Source organism: Rhinatrema bivittatum, chromosome 8 (genome assembly GCF_901001135.1).
Source record: "Rhinatrema bivittatum chromosome 8, aRhiBiv1.1, whole genome shotgun sequence".
In the NCBI taxonomy this organism is placed as follows: domain Eukaryota; kingdom Metazoa; phylum Chordata; class Amphibia; order Gymnophiona; family Rhinatrematidae; genus Rhinatrema; species Rhinatrema bivittatum.
The window spans coordinates 12,719,909-12,732,815 of NC_042622.1; the positions used below are offsets into that span (position 1 = coordinate 12,719,909).

General features: G+C 47.8%; 1 protein-coding gene across 1 annotated transcript in view; it reads right to left on the reverse strand.

The window, feature by feature from the left end:
- Window positions 1–12,907, reverse strand: part of SLCO4A1 (solute carrier organic anion transporter family member 4A1) — a 127,429-nt gene that overhangs the window by 10,572 nt on the left and 103,950 nt on the right. Inside the window, 2 exon segments of the mRNA XM_029612402.1 lie at window positions 7,283–7,478; window positions 8,723–8,877. Coding sequence (XP_029468262.1) covers window positions 7,283–7,478; window positions 8,723–8,877 — 351 coding nt within the window.

A 12,907-nucleotide genomic window follows, 5' to 3' on the forward strand; every position in this document is an offset into this window, starting at 1 on the left:
ATCCTGTACATATCCCGAAAATTTCAGCTCCTTTGTACACTGGGTGGAAGAGCAGGCATCAGGATCCAAATACCCATCCCACTATCTAGAAGATTTCTTGTTTATGGGCAGGGATGCGCAAGAGTGCAGATCCCTACTGGCAACCTTTCAAACAATCGCGGAGACCTTTGGGATTCCCCTAGCCCCAGGCAAAACGGAAGACCCGGTTCAAAAAATAGTTTTTCCAGGTATTGAGCTGAACTTTCAAGCAAGGTTTTCCAGGCTCCCAACCCAGAAAGTAAACAAGTTGAAGGAGGCATTATTGCTGACGGCTCATGCAAAAATGGCCATATTAGAGCAATTCCAGTCCCTAATCGGCCTCCTTAACTTCGCCTGCAGTGTTATCCCCATGGCAGGGCATTCTTATGGAGAATGGCATTGGCAACTTTTGAAGTTTATGCATAAATTCCACCACATATGCGTCACTCAAGCCATCAGACAGGACCTTAAGGTATGGTTGGACTTTGTGAAAAATTACAACAGTGCGTTGATTTGGCCAGACCCCCCAGGTTCAGCAGTGACCTAAAGTTTTTTCAGACGCGACCGGGGGCAGGGTGGCGGTGGCTTAGGTGTGATCTTCCGAGGGGCCTGGAGTGCAGAGAGATGGCCTTCTGAATAGCATGAGCTTGGGGTCACCAGGGACATGACATTCCTAGAACTCTTCCCCATTGTGGCCTTACACACAGCTCGATACAGTAACATTCATTTGAAGATTTCTCGTCTGTAACGAGCTCGCTGCGCACAATTCGGACGCGTAAGGCAAACCAGCGATACAGTCTCCAGTTTCGCGCGTCCGTAGCGCTTCTTAAAACAGACGCATAACCCTTCCCCACCCGGCATGTAAATGAACGAATTAGCTGTATAATGAAGGAATTAGCTATTCCCCTCCGATACCGTAACGCGCGCTCAGGTTATCTCATTAGTAACGCACTGTTTTGCCGCGGCCGTAACGTGTTAGTTTACCGCCTCCCCCTAGTAGGAGTTAGGACTGTGAGTCTAGTAACAAATCCATCGACACCGCTTAAGACACTCAAAAACAATAAAACACAATAAAAAAAAAAAGCAATACAGAGATGATCGAGAAAATGTAATGATTACATAAAACCTGTCAGAAAAAAAAATAAACATTTTTAAATACCTGTCGGAGGGCCGCGTGGGTCCAGGCGGGCGGCGGGAGCCGGGTGGTCGCGTGTTAAATCTAGGCCGCGGGCGGGTGGATGCCTGTTCCAGGCGGCAGCGGCAGCGGTGGGACACGCGTTAGTTCGAGACGGTCGGTGGGCGGCGGGTGGTCGCGTGTTAAATCTAGGCCGGGTCCGCACAGGCGCGCATTCATTCACTGCCGGTGGGGGCTGCCTCTCCGGCAGCCCCCACCGGCAGTGAATGAATGCGCGCCTGTGCGACCCCTGCGATTCGGCGCTCAAGGCAGTCACAGCATTCATTCACTGCCGGTGGGGGCTGCCGGGGCAGCCCCCACCGGCAGTGAATGAATGCGACCCCTGCGATTCGGCGCTCAAGGCAGTCACATGCCGTGACGTCACGGCATGTGACTGCCTTGAGCGCCGAATCGCAGGGGTCGCACAGGCGCGCATTCATTCACTGCCGGTGGGGGCTGCCGGAGAGGCAGCCCCCACCGGCAGTGAATGAATGCGCGCCTGTGCGGACCCGGCCTAGATTTAACACGCGACCACCCGCCGCCCACCGACCGTCTCGAACTAACGCGTGTCCACCCGCCCCCCGCCGCCGCCGCCTGGAACAGGCGCCCACCCGCCCGCGGCCTAGATTTAACACGCAACCACCTGGCTCCCACCGCCGCCCGCCAGCCGCCTGGACCCACGCGGCCCTCCGACAGGTATTTAAAAAAATTTTTTTTTTGAACACTCAGGTTTTTACATATTTTGGTATTTTTTTTTTCACTTCATGGTGCCTGTCATTCCAAATGACATTTGAAATGACAGGTACCAGCGCACCCTGGTTACTGTATAGGCACTGTATTAAGCGCCTATACAGTAAAATGGGTTGCGCGGGCATAACCCTTCCCTACCGCTTTAAAGCCGCGGCATGCATTTGCATGCGATTAGAGGAGAGTATCGGGGAGTTAGTGAAGAGAACTGTGCGTGCGGGGAGGAAGGGTGCGCCTGACACTGCCGCACTGTTATTACCGCGGCCTTACAGGATCGACCCGACAGTTGGGAAGCACAGTTAAGCAATGCTAGTACAATATTCAGATGTGACAACATGTCAGTAGCTGAAGCCATTAACAAGGCTATCAGCCAGAACATAGGGCTGCTGAGAAACCTTGTGCTAAGATGCTTGCAATATAATACCACTTTTTGCGCGGCTCATGTCCCTGGGATTGAGAATTACATCGTTGACTCTCTCTCCCGCCTGAAGTGGGCATATTTCAGGTCCTTGGCCCCAAAAGCATATTGAATCTGCACCCCAGTACCTATGGAACTATGGAGACTTGGCCCCCTGAAATATGAAGGATGATTCTTGACTCCTTGTCGGACAATAAAACTTTCTAGCAAGAAAGAGGATGCCTCTAACTTGGCCTATCAGTGTTAATGCCCTTGTTCAACATGTTTGCAGGCTCGGCATCACCCTAGACAACCATTATAACCTAAAAAAGTTCATTAACGCCACCCTAAAAGACGGCTTTTTCAAGCTCCACACACTAAAAAAACTTAAATCCCTCCTACATCTAAATGACTTTCGCACCATTCTTCAAGTCACTATCCTATCCAAAGTTGATTACTGTAATTCTATCCTCCTAGGCCTTCCAAAAAATGCTATCCAACCCCTGCAGATGCTCCAAAATGCTGCCGCCCGTATCCTTACCAATGCCCACCGATCCGACCATATCACCCCTGTCCTCAAACACCTACACTGGTTGCCAATCACATCCCGGATAATATACAAGTCCCTCACTATCATCCATAAATCCCTCCACAACCATGACATGCACTGGTTCAATGAACACCTCCGCTTTCGCACCCTCGACAGACCCACCAGAACACAGTATCTGTCTACTCTGCACACACCCTCGCCTAAACTAACAAAACGTATAACCACCAAAGAACGTGCCCGCTCCCTCGCAGGGCCTGTTCTTTGGAACAACATGCCCCCCAGCCTTCGCCAGGAATTGTGTCCAAAGAAATTCAAACAGAACCTCAAGACCTGGCTCTTTAAACAGGCACTCACCTGAACTGTTGCGACCCCCCCTGCTGCTGCGCTGCAGGAGGTCTCTTACCTTCCTCCAGAGGCCGCTCTGAAGCCAGGGCCTCGCCTGTGCATCATCCAGGACTTGCTCCAGGGCCTGAGAGGCCTAGCTGCTCCTGAGGCATGCCGGTGGCTTGCAGCCTCAGTGTTTGGACTTCCTGTTGGGCGACGCCCTTCCCTAGGGGCTGGCCCGCAGCTCTCTACCCTAGTTATAGGACCAGCGGTGGGCGGTCCTGGCATGCTCCTCCCAGGGAGTTGCCTTCTACCTCCAGTATTTAAGGACTTTCTGTTCACCGTGTCTTGGCTTTGGATCTGAGCATTACAGTCGCCTGTAACCTAGCTGATCCAGGTCCTCCATGTTTGATGGCGCCTTGTCCTGTCTCTGCTTGCTGTTCCTGATGTCCAGTGTCTCTGCCTTGATGTCTGTTTCTGACCCTGCCTAGATGTTTGTTCCTGTGCCTGCCAGCCGTAAGGGCTTCGGATGTGAGTTTCCCAGCATCGGAGTCCTGTTCGCCTGGGTCTTCCCTGCGCCCTCCTTCTCAGCGTGGTCCGTGACCAGCCTCCCAGGGCTGTGTAGGGCGCGTCTGGGACAGGGTGGTCCGTGACTCAGTCCCACGGGTGGGCTGAGTAGGGCGCCCTGATGGACAGTGCAATGTTCCCGTCCAGCCTTGTCTACAGTGTTTGCTTCAGCCCGTACCCTGATGTCTTCCTCTGCCAGCCGAGGGGGCTTCGGATGTGAGTATCCCAGCATCGGAGTTCCTACTTGCCTGGATCCTTCTAGTGTCTCGCTTCAGCCCTTGCCCTGATGTCTCCGTCTTGCTTCAGCCTGCTTCTGCCCCATCTGATGTCTTCAGTTTAAGGACTCTGTCTGCCCTCGCCTCTGTCCGGCCTGCTGCCCATTGCCGTTCCCTGCGGCAGGTCCGAAAGGGCCAGGAACAGTCGGAGGACCGTTCACTAGTCAACTTCCCTGTGTTGGCTACCATGGGCATGCAGGTCCGGCTGAGGGCCGGACTCCCTGTTTCTGTTCCTGCCTGCCTGGCTCACCATGCCTGCTCAGCTCACCTCCCACGGTGTGGCCTTGGGCTCCTCCTGGGGTCCTGCCGTGGCCCAAGGGCTCACCACCCGCCCGAGACGACCGCGCCCGCGCGCGCTCGTAACATGAACCCTCTCATCCACTTCCCCCCTCAATACTTCCTCCTCTCCCTCCGCTGAGAACTCTCTCCCTCGAAATCCCCCCACCTCTCTGATAAAACCTTTCCATGCAGCTCATCCATCTTGCAGTTAACCCCTTAACACCCTGATAATCCTTCCATGCAGATCAACTACCAAGCAGATCAATCCTAATCTCTCTGTTAAATCATACCTTGACCTCCCACACTGTAATCCCAAATGATTGTTATTTCCCGCCACCAGACCATAATGTATCCGCCTGACCATAATTATCCTTCCACTCAAGGTTCTCCTACTGTACACCCCCCCCCCCCCGCATGTCATAGCAGCCCTCGTCTGAGAATGGAAATCACTATCTTTGTCGTCCCCCCGTGTGAAATTCACGCCATTCGTTCATAGTTAATCAGTTTGATTTTACTCCCTGTGTTTGGTTTTTTTTAAAATGCCTGTTACTTCGACACGTTTTCTCCCTCCCCTGCGTGAATTTCACGCTTTCATTACATGGTTATTCAGTTTGCTGTTACCCCCTATGTTTATTGTAAAGCCTGGAGCTGCATTTTGTTACCTGTAAACCGAGGTGATGTTCCCAACGTGCCCCGCTATTTAAAAATACTTAAATAAATAATAAATAAATTATGCAGCGCAAGGGCGAGGGTCTAGCATGGTCTACTATATCTTCTTGCTTAGCCGGCATCGCCTTCATTTCCAAGGTCTTGGGCCATGGAAACCTGGCATCTCAATTTGCATAACAGAGAATTATGGAAGGCAATGGGTAGGCTGCAAGACAGAAGATGTCCTATCATCTATGAATGCTTGAAGCAGTTACTACAAGCGGTTCAGCTCTTTTGTTACAACCACGATGTCGCAAGCTGTTTAGCTGCACCTTCTCCTTGGCTTTCTTTGCTGCTTTGAGGATCAGCGAGCTAGTTGCCGGGTCAGACAAGGCAGGCGGCACGGAGCTACAAGTTGACGACCTGTGTATGGCTAACACCAGAGTGACCCTTATTATACGATGCTCGAAAACTGATCAAAAGGGGAATGAAGCCAAGGTGGAACTGCGACAGCTATGAGGTAGCACCTGCCCAATAGGTAACCTGGGATGGTTCTTGCCCTCCGTCCAGATTTGGCAGGCCCATTATTGCTCCACAAAAATGGACGCCCTCTAACACGCTTCCGGTTCAGGCTCTAGAAGCTGCGGGCATAGATTGTGCTGGGTATAGAATCGGGGCAGCAACCACAGCCTCATCTTGGGGGTTTAACTAAGGAGGCCATATGGGGATCGGGAGATGGAAATCGAAAAGATACCTGGTTTATCGAAGGCCAGATAAATACTTTAAAGTTGACTTGCCTTAACCGTAACATTGTTTCCATTCAGGAACAGGGCACCATTTATGGCACATTTGGATCATCAGGCACTCCTTTGTCGGTTAGGCCTTGTGATGGGCGAAAACAAGGCCATTGGGGGTTCACGTAGGTATGTATGGCAGTTCACAGAATGATGTTGATATGGAAGGGATGCCCAGGTATGATGTGGGACCAACTGATGTTGGCAAAAATTCAGATCTGACCCCCCCCCCCAATGCATTAATTCTGCATTTGCACAGGAATGACCTTACGTTGAAACGCAGCATCGAGCTGATACAAAACATGCAAAGAAACTGCATAGCAATTTTTGAACTAATGCCCGAAGCTTGCATAGTATGGTCCTGCATCATCCCCAGTCGAGTTTGGAAGGGAAAGCATTCGCACCAAACCATAGACAAGACGAAAGATAAACAAATGGATGACTCGCTTCATGCCCATCATAGGTTTACCACAGCACATGACATGAACGTTGAGCAATGCCCAGGACGTTTTAGACCGGATGGGGTACATCTATTAGACATAGGCCTCGACATTTTTCATTCTGGCCTACAGAATGTGCTCGAAGCTATACTAGACAGGGATGGCCGCAGCACCAAGCTAGGGGGTCCTCCCAGCAGTTGAGGCTTCGTCGCCGGGAGACCATGGCGGGGTGCCAGATGATAAGATGGGGTGAAGTAAAGGAGCCCACAACAGATGTTAAATCAAACGGCGACTGAGGCACATTTAATTAAAGACGATGGCAACTCCTATGCTGCTGAAGTCGGAGCCCCGGACTTTTATGGAAATGGGCCCGGGCATGTGCTAAGTAGCAGCAACAGTTTGGGGCTTCAATGGCCAGGTTTTTGCAATAAAGATTAGGAGCTAACGGTGCAGGCGATGAAATAGAGAAAGTCCGGTCACCCTGCAGGTTTTTGATAGTCAGGCAACTTACAAATTATAAATTCTTATGCCATGTACATCTTGTTCTTATGTTTATGTTTAGCCATGTATTTTTTGCTACTATGTTTAAATGTTACTCAAAAAGTTATACAATATGTTACTCAAAAAAGTTCTTTGTTATATGTAATTGCCCACAAGCAAGCTTTTCAACTGTTCTCTGTAAACCGATTTGATTTACATATTATGTAAGAAGATCGGTATATAAAAACCATAAATAAATAAATAAGGTTTGAGCTTTTCAGATTACAATTACAGCAGGACGTAAATTTGCAAAAATATATTCAAATATGATTATTCGAGGGTAACTTTCCAAGCTATTTTCACAGGTAAAACAGTGCTTTACTTTCAAAACTGCCTGCCCAGTATGTGGGGAACCTTTACCTGTGTTCCCAGGGCCAGAGCTGGGACTTGAATGTGTACTCAGCCCAAAGTGCTGGTCTCCACCACCTCCACTGGGAGGCCACTTCAGGCCTTAGCTTCCTCTAGGATTCTTCCAAGACCAAGGCTAACTTCGACACCCTTAGTTTTAGAACTGTGTTTTGGTTTTTACCTTTCATTGTATGGCACTGTCACCCCAGCCACAGGCATATTTGGGCAGTGAATTAGGAAAATGAAAATAGCCAAGAGACTCAGGAGTGCAGATATTACACATAATTTGATGATTCCAGAACAGTGAAGCTTCATCTTATTCACAATGAATCCTCCAAGGAATGTTCCTCCTCCTCCTGCTGGCACCACAAGATAACCTGGAAAAAAATGATATTAATTAAGTACGAGAAACAATATAGGAGGCTTATTTTGGGCTGATGTTCAGACCCCCCTCCCCCCCTCAAATGAATAGGCATGAGATATATCTGCATAGATTGCAGAAAGTGCACATTCATTAGGGATATGCTAATGTGCTTGGGGGGATGGAGAGGGGTTTTGAGGACTGGGGCAGGGCAGAAAGTCCTCAGTCCTGTTCCCCTCTGTACCACTCGCTGTGTGAGCTTCAGTAAATTGCTTAACTTCCTGATGCTCAAACTTAGATTGTCAGCTCTTCGTGGCAGTACAGAACTATTGTTAGCATATTTTCTCCTGCATTTCATACAATGTTGGGCGGATTTTAGAAGGCCTGCGTGCGTAAATCCTGGGGGTTTACGTGCGTGGCCGGGCCTTGCGCGCACTGGGTGAATTTTCAAACGGGCCTGGCCACGCGCGGAAGCCCTGGTACGTGCACAAGTGCCGGGCCTCTGCGAAGGGGCGGGTCGAAGGCTGGGCGTGTGCCGGCAGCTGGCGCGCATCAATTACTTCTGAGCCAAAGCAGGTAAGCTTTAGGGGTGGGGAGGGGAAGGAAGGATAGGCAAGGGGGTTAGGGAAGTTCCCTCCCAGTCCGCTCCTTAATTGGAGAGGAGTAAAACAAGTAAGAAAGAAAGGAAGAAAGAAAGTGAAAACATTTTTAGGGCACACCTCTATTCCAAACTGTTAAATTAGCCGGGAATCTGCGGACTGGGAGGCAACTGGGGAAGGCCCGATTGCGTCGCTGTGCGGAGTTTGCGAAAGTACAGCCCCCTGGTGCGCGCCGCACACACGTGCATGCAGATTATAAAATCCAGCGCGCGTGTGCGGGCAGCCACCTGATTTTATAACATGCGCGCGTGCCGGCTCACGCGGGTTATAAAATCGGCACGTCCACGTGTGTGCGGTGGGAGGTGGGCGCGCGCATGTTATAAAATCTACCCCCACAGAAGAGACTCAAAGCAGATTTTGTTTGACTTCCTGCATATTTAAGATTCCCTGGTAATTTAACAGTTTGGAACAGAAGTGTGCCCTAAAAATGTTCCTTCCTTGTTTTACTTAACAAGTAATAAGAGCACAAATGGAAAGTGAAAATGTTTGCTGCAGGCTTGCCCACCACCTCTGCCGGCTCTCCCCCTGGTGACTGTGGGCTAGTTACGCCCTTTCAGCTTCCACGTCCACCTCTCTAGTGAATCCAAGGAGCCGCGCTTACCAAATAAGGTTGCAGCTTCCGAGGCACTTAAGCTAAATTGGGATTCCAGGAACTTGGGCCCAAAGGTCGACACTCCAGCAATGAGCGTGGCTTCCGTCGCGCCAGCTAAACAGAGGAAGATGAAGGGAGGGTTTTTCAGCAGTAGCAGCAGTGATCTGGAATTAATGCGACAGACGCAATTACTAGAGACTCCGTTTCCATCCACCCCAGCTCGCTATGGCAGTTAGTTGTGCTGCACTCTCAAGAGGAAAGAACTTTCTTCCTTATTAGAAACAATCTGACATTTGCATATCCATAAATTAGGAACATTTCCATGAAAACTGACTAGGGGCCTAGATTGAGGCTTTCTGTAATTCTGGATGTAACTGGTGGCAAACCTTTTGCATGCATTTTGTTCTTCTGTTCCATCTTCCCTTACCATTGGTGCGTATTTGATAGCACTGGACAATTCGTCCTCTCCAAAAATACTTGCTTAGTCTCATTTCTTAAAATGTACATAATAGTAACACAAGTTGTACTCAAAATATGTAAATATTATATTAAAAAAAAATCTTACCTGGGTGGCTCCTCCTGCACCAGAAACTGCCCTGGTGAAGGAGCCTTGTGGCTGGCGTGCTGCCGATACCAGGACAGTTATCAACATTAAGGGAGAGGCAGGGGGCAGGGACCCTAACGCTCAGCAGGAGATGTGGATGGGCCAAATGCATTTCATCTACCATCCTAGTCTATGGCTACAGCTAGCACTGCTGGACTAGGTAAAGTTGTGACGTGAGCCACGGAACGGCTGCAGGAGCAGCAGCGCCAGGCCACAGGATGAGGGGGAGAAACTACAGGAGAGAACAATACAGGGAAGGGGGAAAGATTTGTGAAACCATTTACACGCTTAAAATTGGGTTTCATATGTGTAAAGGCACTTTACCCGGGTAAATGGGCTTTTTAAAATTGCTACAATCTATGCTATTGAATTGTCAATACATTTTTTTTTTTGTATTTAAATTTTATTGACAAGAAAAACGAGAGTATATCATGAACAAATTCCACAAAGGTCCATTATTTTCCAATAATTAACCTCCAATCCCCCTCCCCCCTCGCCCATATCAACCAGGTAAAAGCTCAAAAGGAAAATTGTCAATACATTTTACCCACAGTAAGAGGTAGATTTCAAAAAAGAATGCACGAACGTCCATGTGTGAACGCTAACCGGTGCCTACACAGGAACGCGTGGTTTTATAACGTGTGCGCTGGCGAGTGCATGTTATAAAGTCCCCGTCAGCGTGCGCAAGGGGGGGGGGTGTAGAATTTCACTAATTATCGTGGCGACACATCGTTGGGCTTCCCCAATTCCCTCCCAGTCCGCTCTAATTAAGGAGCGGACTGGGAGGGAACGTCCCTACCCGCCCCCTATCCCAGGTCCTCCCCCCCATTTTTTAAACTTACGTTTTGCTCCTCTAAAGGGAGGGGAGAGGGAGAATGAGGGGGAGGTGAGAGACAGAGGGATGTGAGTAAGTGGAAGGGTAAGAAGTTGTGGTGCAGAGAAAAAGGGAGTGGAGGAGGGCTGAGGGAGAGGGTGGGGAGTGACTGAGGGGAGGTGAGAGTGAGGGGAGGGAGGCAGTGGGAGACAGAGGGTGAGTAAGACTGAGTGGAGGGAAGGGGTGAGTGAACAAGGGGAAGGGGGAGTGAGGGAGAAAAAGTGTAGAAGGGTGCTGTGGTCGAAAATGGACTGAAAAAAAATGTAAAGTAGCCCGTTTTAACGGGCTTAACGGCTTGTATGAAATAAATAACAGTTTCATGGAGTAGCTGCTCTGTGAACTGATCGGAGGGGAGCCATTTTAGATCTACTGCTTAGTGGAACACAGGCATCAGCAATCAAATTTGACTTAATGACTGGAGGGAGGACATTAAGTAAATCTATTGCACTAATATTTAACTTTCAATAGGGAGACTTTGATAAAATTAAGTAAATAGTTTAAAAAAAACAAACTAAAATGTCCAGCTACAAAAGTTAAGGGATGAATATTAAAAGAGTTGCTCATGCTAACAGACCTATATCCTTGAGCATATGGGTCAAGTACAAGCAATTCGCAAATTATGCGTGTATATGCACGTTTGTGAGTAAAAAAATAAAAATAAAGGGAGTGGAGTTGGTACGTGTCAGGGGCGTTCCGGGGCAGGGCCAACTGTTATGCACGTAAATCCGTATTTTAAATCCAGCGGCCACAGTGCACAGCAGGCTTTTAGCCACACGTTTATTTCTTCTCTTGATTATGTGTAAGTCAACATAAATTTCTTTTTACATCTAAAACAATTGGATGAGCAGTCTGAGTAAACTGGGCTAAATGCATGCTGAAGAACCAGAAGTATCTGGATGACCTCAAGATAGACTGGACAAACTGGTGGACGAATTGGAAAAACTGGGAATGTCCTTCATGTGAGCATGTTTTAAAATGCTTACTTGTGTGCGTTAAAGCCGACAAGGAAGATACAAAAATTATGTTTGCTTGAGCAACCGTTTGAATTTAGGCACACATACATGTGCAATAGGCATATTTTATGTTTCAAACCTTTTTATTGAGTTTTCTTTTTCAACCATAATAACAAAATAGCTGACACTGGTGTTTTCTGCACAGAGTCAACCATAGAATAACAGATTCCAGCGGATATTTTATTTATTTATTTATTTGAGGTTCTTTATATACCGACATTCGTTTAGTAACATCATGTCGGTGTACATTCAACAAAACTTTAGCAGCAGCGCTGGAACAGATAGAAAATAGCGGCAGTGCTTTACAATTAATATTCAACTTAGAAAGGACATTAGGAGATTATAACAAGGAAAAATTGAATCAGGGAATGCAAACAGGGAAGGGGAGGGAGAGGGAAAATAAAAGGAAGAATTAAGAAGAATATATTAATGTTAATACATATGATAAATACATTAAATAAATTAGTTATAATAGATTACTAGGCATCAACTTTATAGAGATATTAGAGAGGAGTACTTTATGTAACTCGAAGGATAATGCATAATTACAAATTTACATAAGTTTGGTCTCAGGGAGAAGCAAGGGGGGAGTAGCTGGAAGTGAAGGTGGTTGCTTTATGTGAAGGCTTTTAAGAATAACCATGTTTTAAGTTTCTGCTTGAATTTTTTTGGGCATAGTTCCTGACGAAGGTCAGGTGGCAAACTGTTCCAGCAGGAGGGGCCAGCTAAGGCAAAGGCACGTTTTCTGGTTGTGTCGAGTCTGGTAGTTTTGTGAGGGGGTAATTGGAGTGTAGCTGCGTGTTGCGGTCTGGGGGTTCTGGAGTGTTTGCGGAACTGTATGGCGTTATTGAGCCAGTTCATGTTCTCAGTGTATAGGGTCTTATGTATTAGAGATAGGACTTTGAAGGTGATTCTTTGAGCAACTGGTAGCCAATGCAATTCTTTAAGTATGGGAGTGATATGATCTGACCTTCTTGTATTGGTGAGGATACGGGCCGCAGCATTTTGTAACATTTGCAGCGGTAGGATGGTGGAATTGGGGAGGCCTAACAGGAGGGCGTTACAGTAGTCGAGTTTAGCAAATAGTAGGGATTGCAGCACTGTGCGGAAATCACATTGGTATAGGAGGGGTTTAAGTTTCTTAAGGGTATGCAGTTTGAAGTATCCATCTTTTATAGTATTATTGATGTGTTTTTTAAAATTAAGATGGCTGTCAATAGTGACGCCTAGGTTTTTGACATGTTCAGTAGAGATGGCTAAAGGGAGAGGTGAGAGTGTGGAGGATTCATTGTTGTTACCTTTGTTGGGGGAGATTATCATGAGTTCGGTTTTGTCAGGATTGATGGCTAAGCTGATGCTGGTGAGGAGTGCGCTTATATCTGATAGGGCAGTTTCCCATTTTTTGAGGGCATTGGTCAGGGAGTCAGTAATTGGGATGACAATTTGTACATCATCAGCATAGATGAAGTACAAGAGCCCAAGTTCAGAAAGGAGGTGACAGAGGGGGAGGATGTATATATTAAAAAGGGTAGAAGATAGGGCAGAACCCTGGGGTACTCCATGGTTTATGTTGTATAGTTGAGATTCTTTGTCCCCGAAGAAGACTTTGTATTGTCTATCTTGAAGGTAGGATTCAAACCAGCGCAGTGGGGGTGTTAGCTATACCTATTTCACTGAGACGGGAAATGAGGATATTGTGGTTT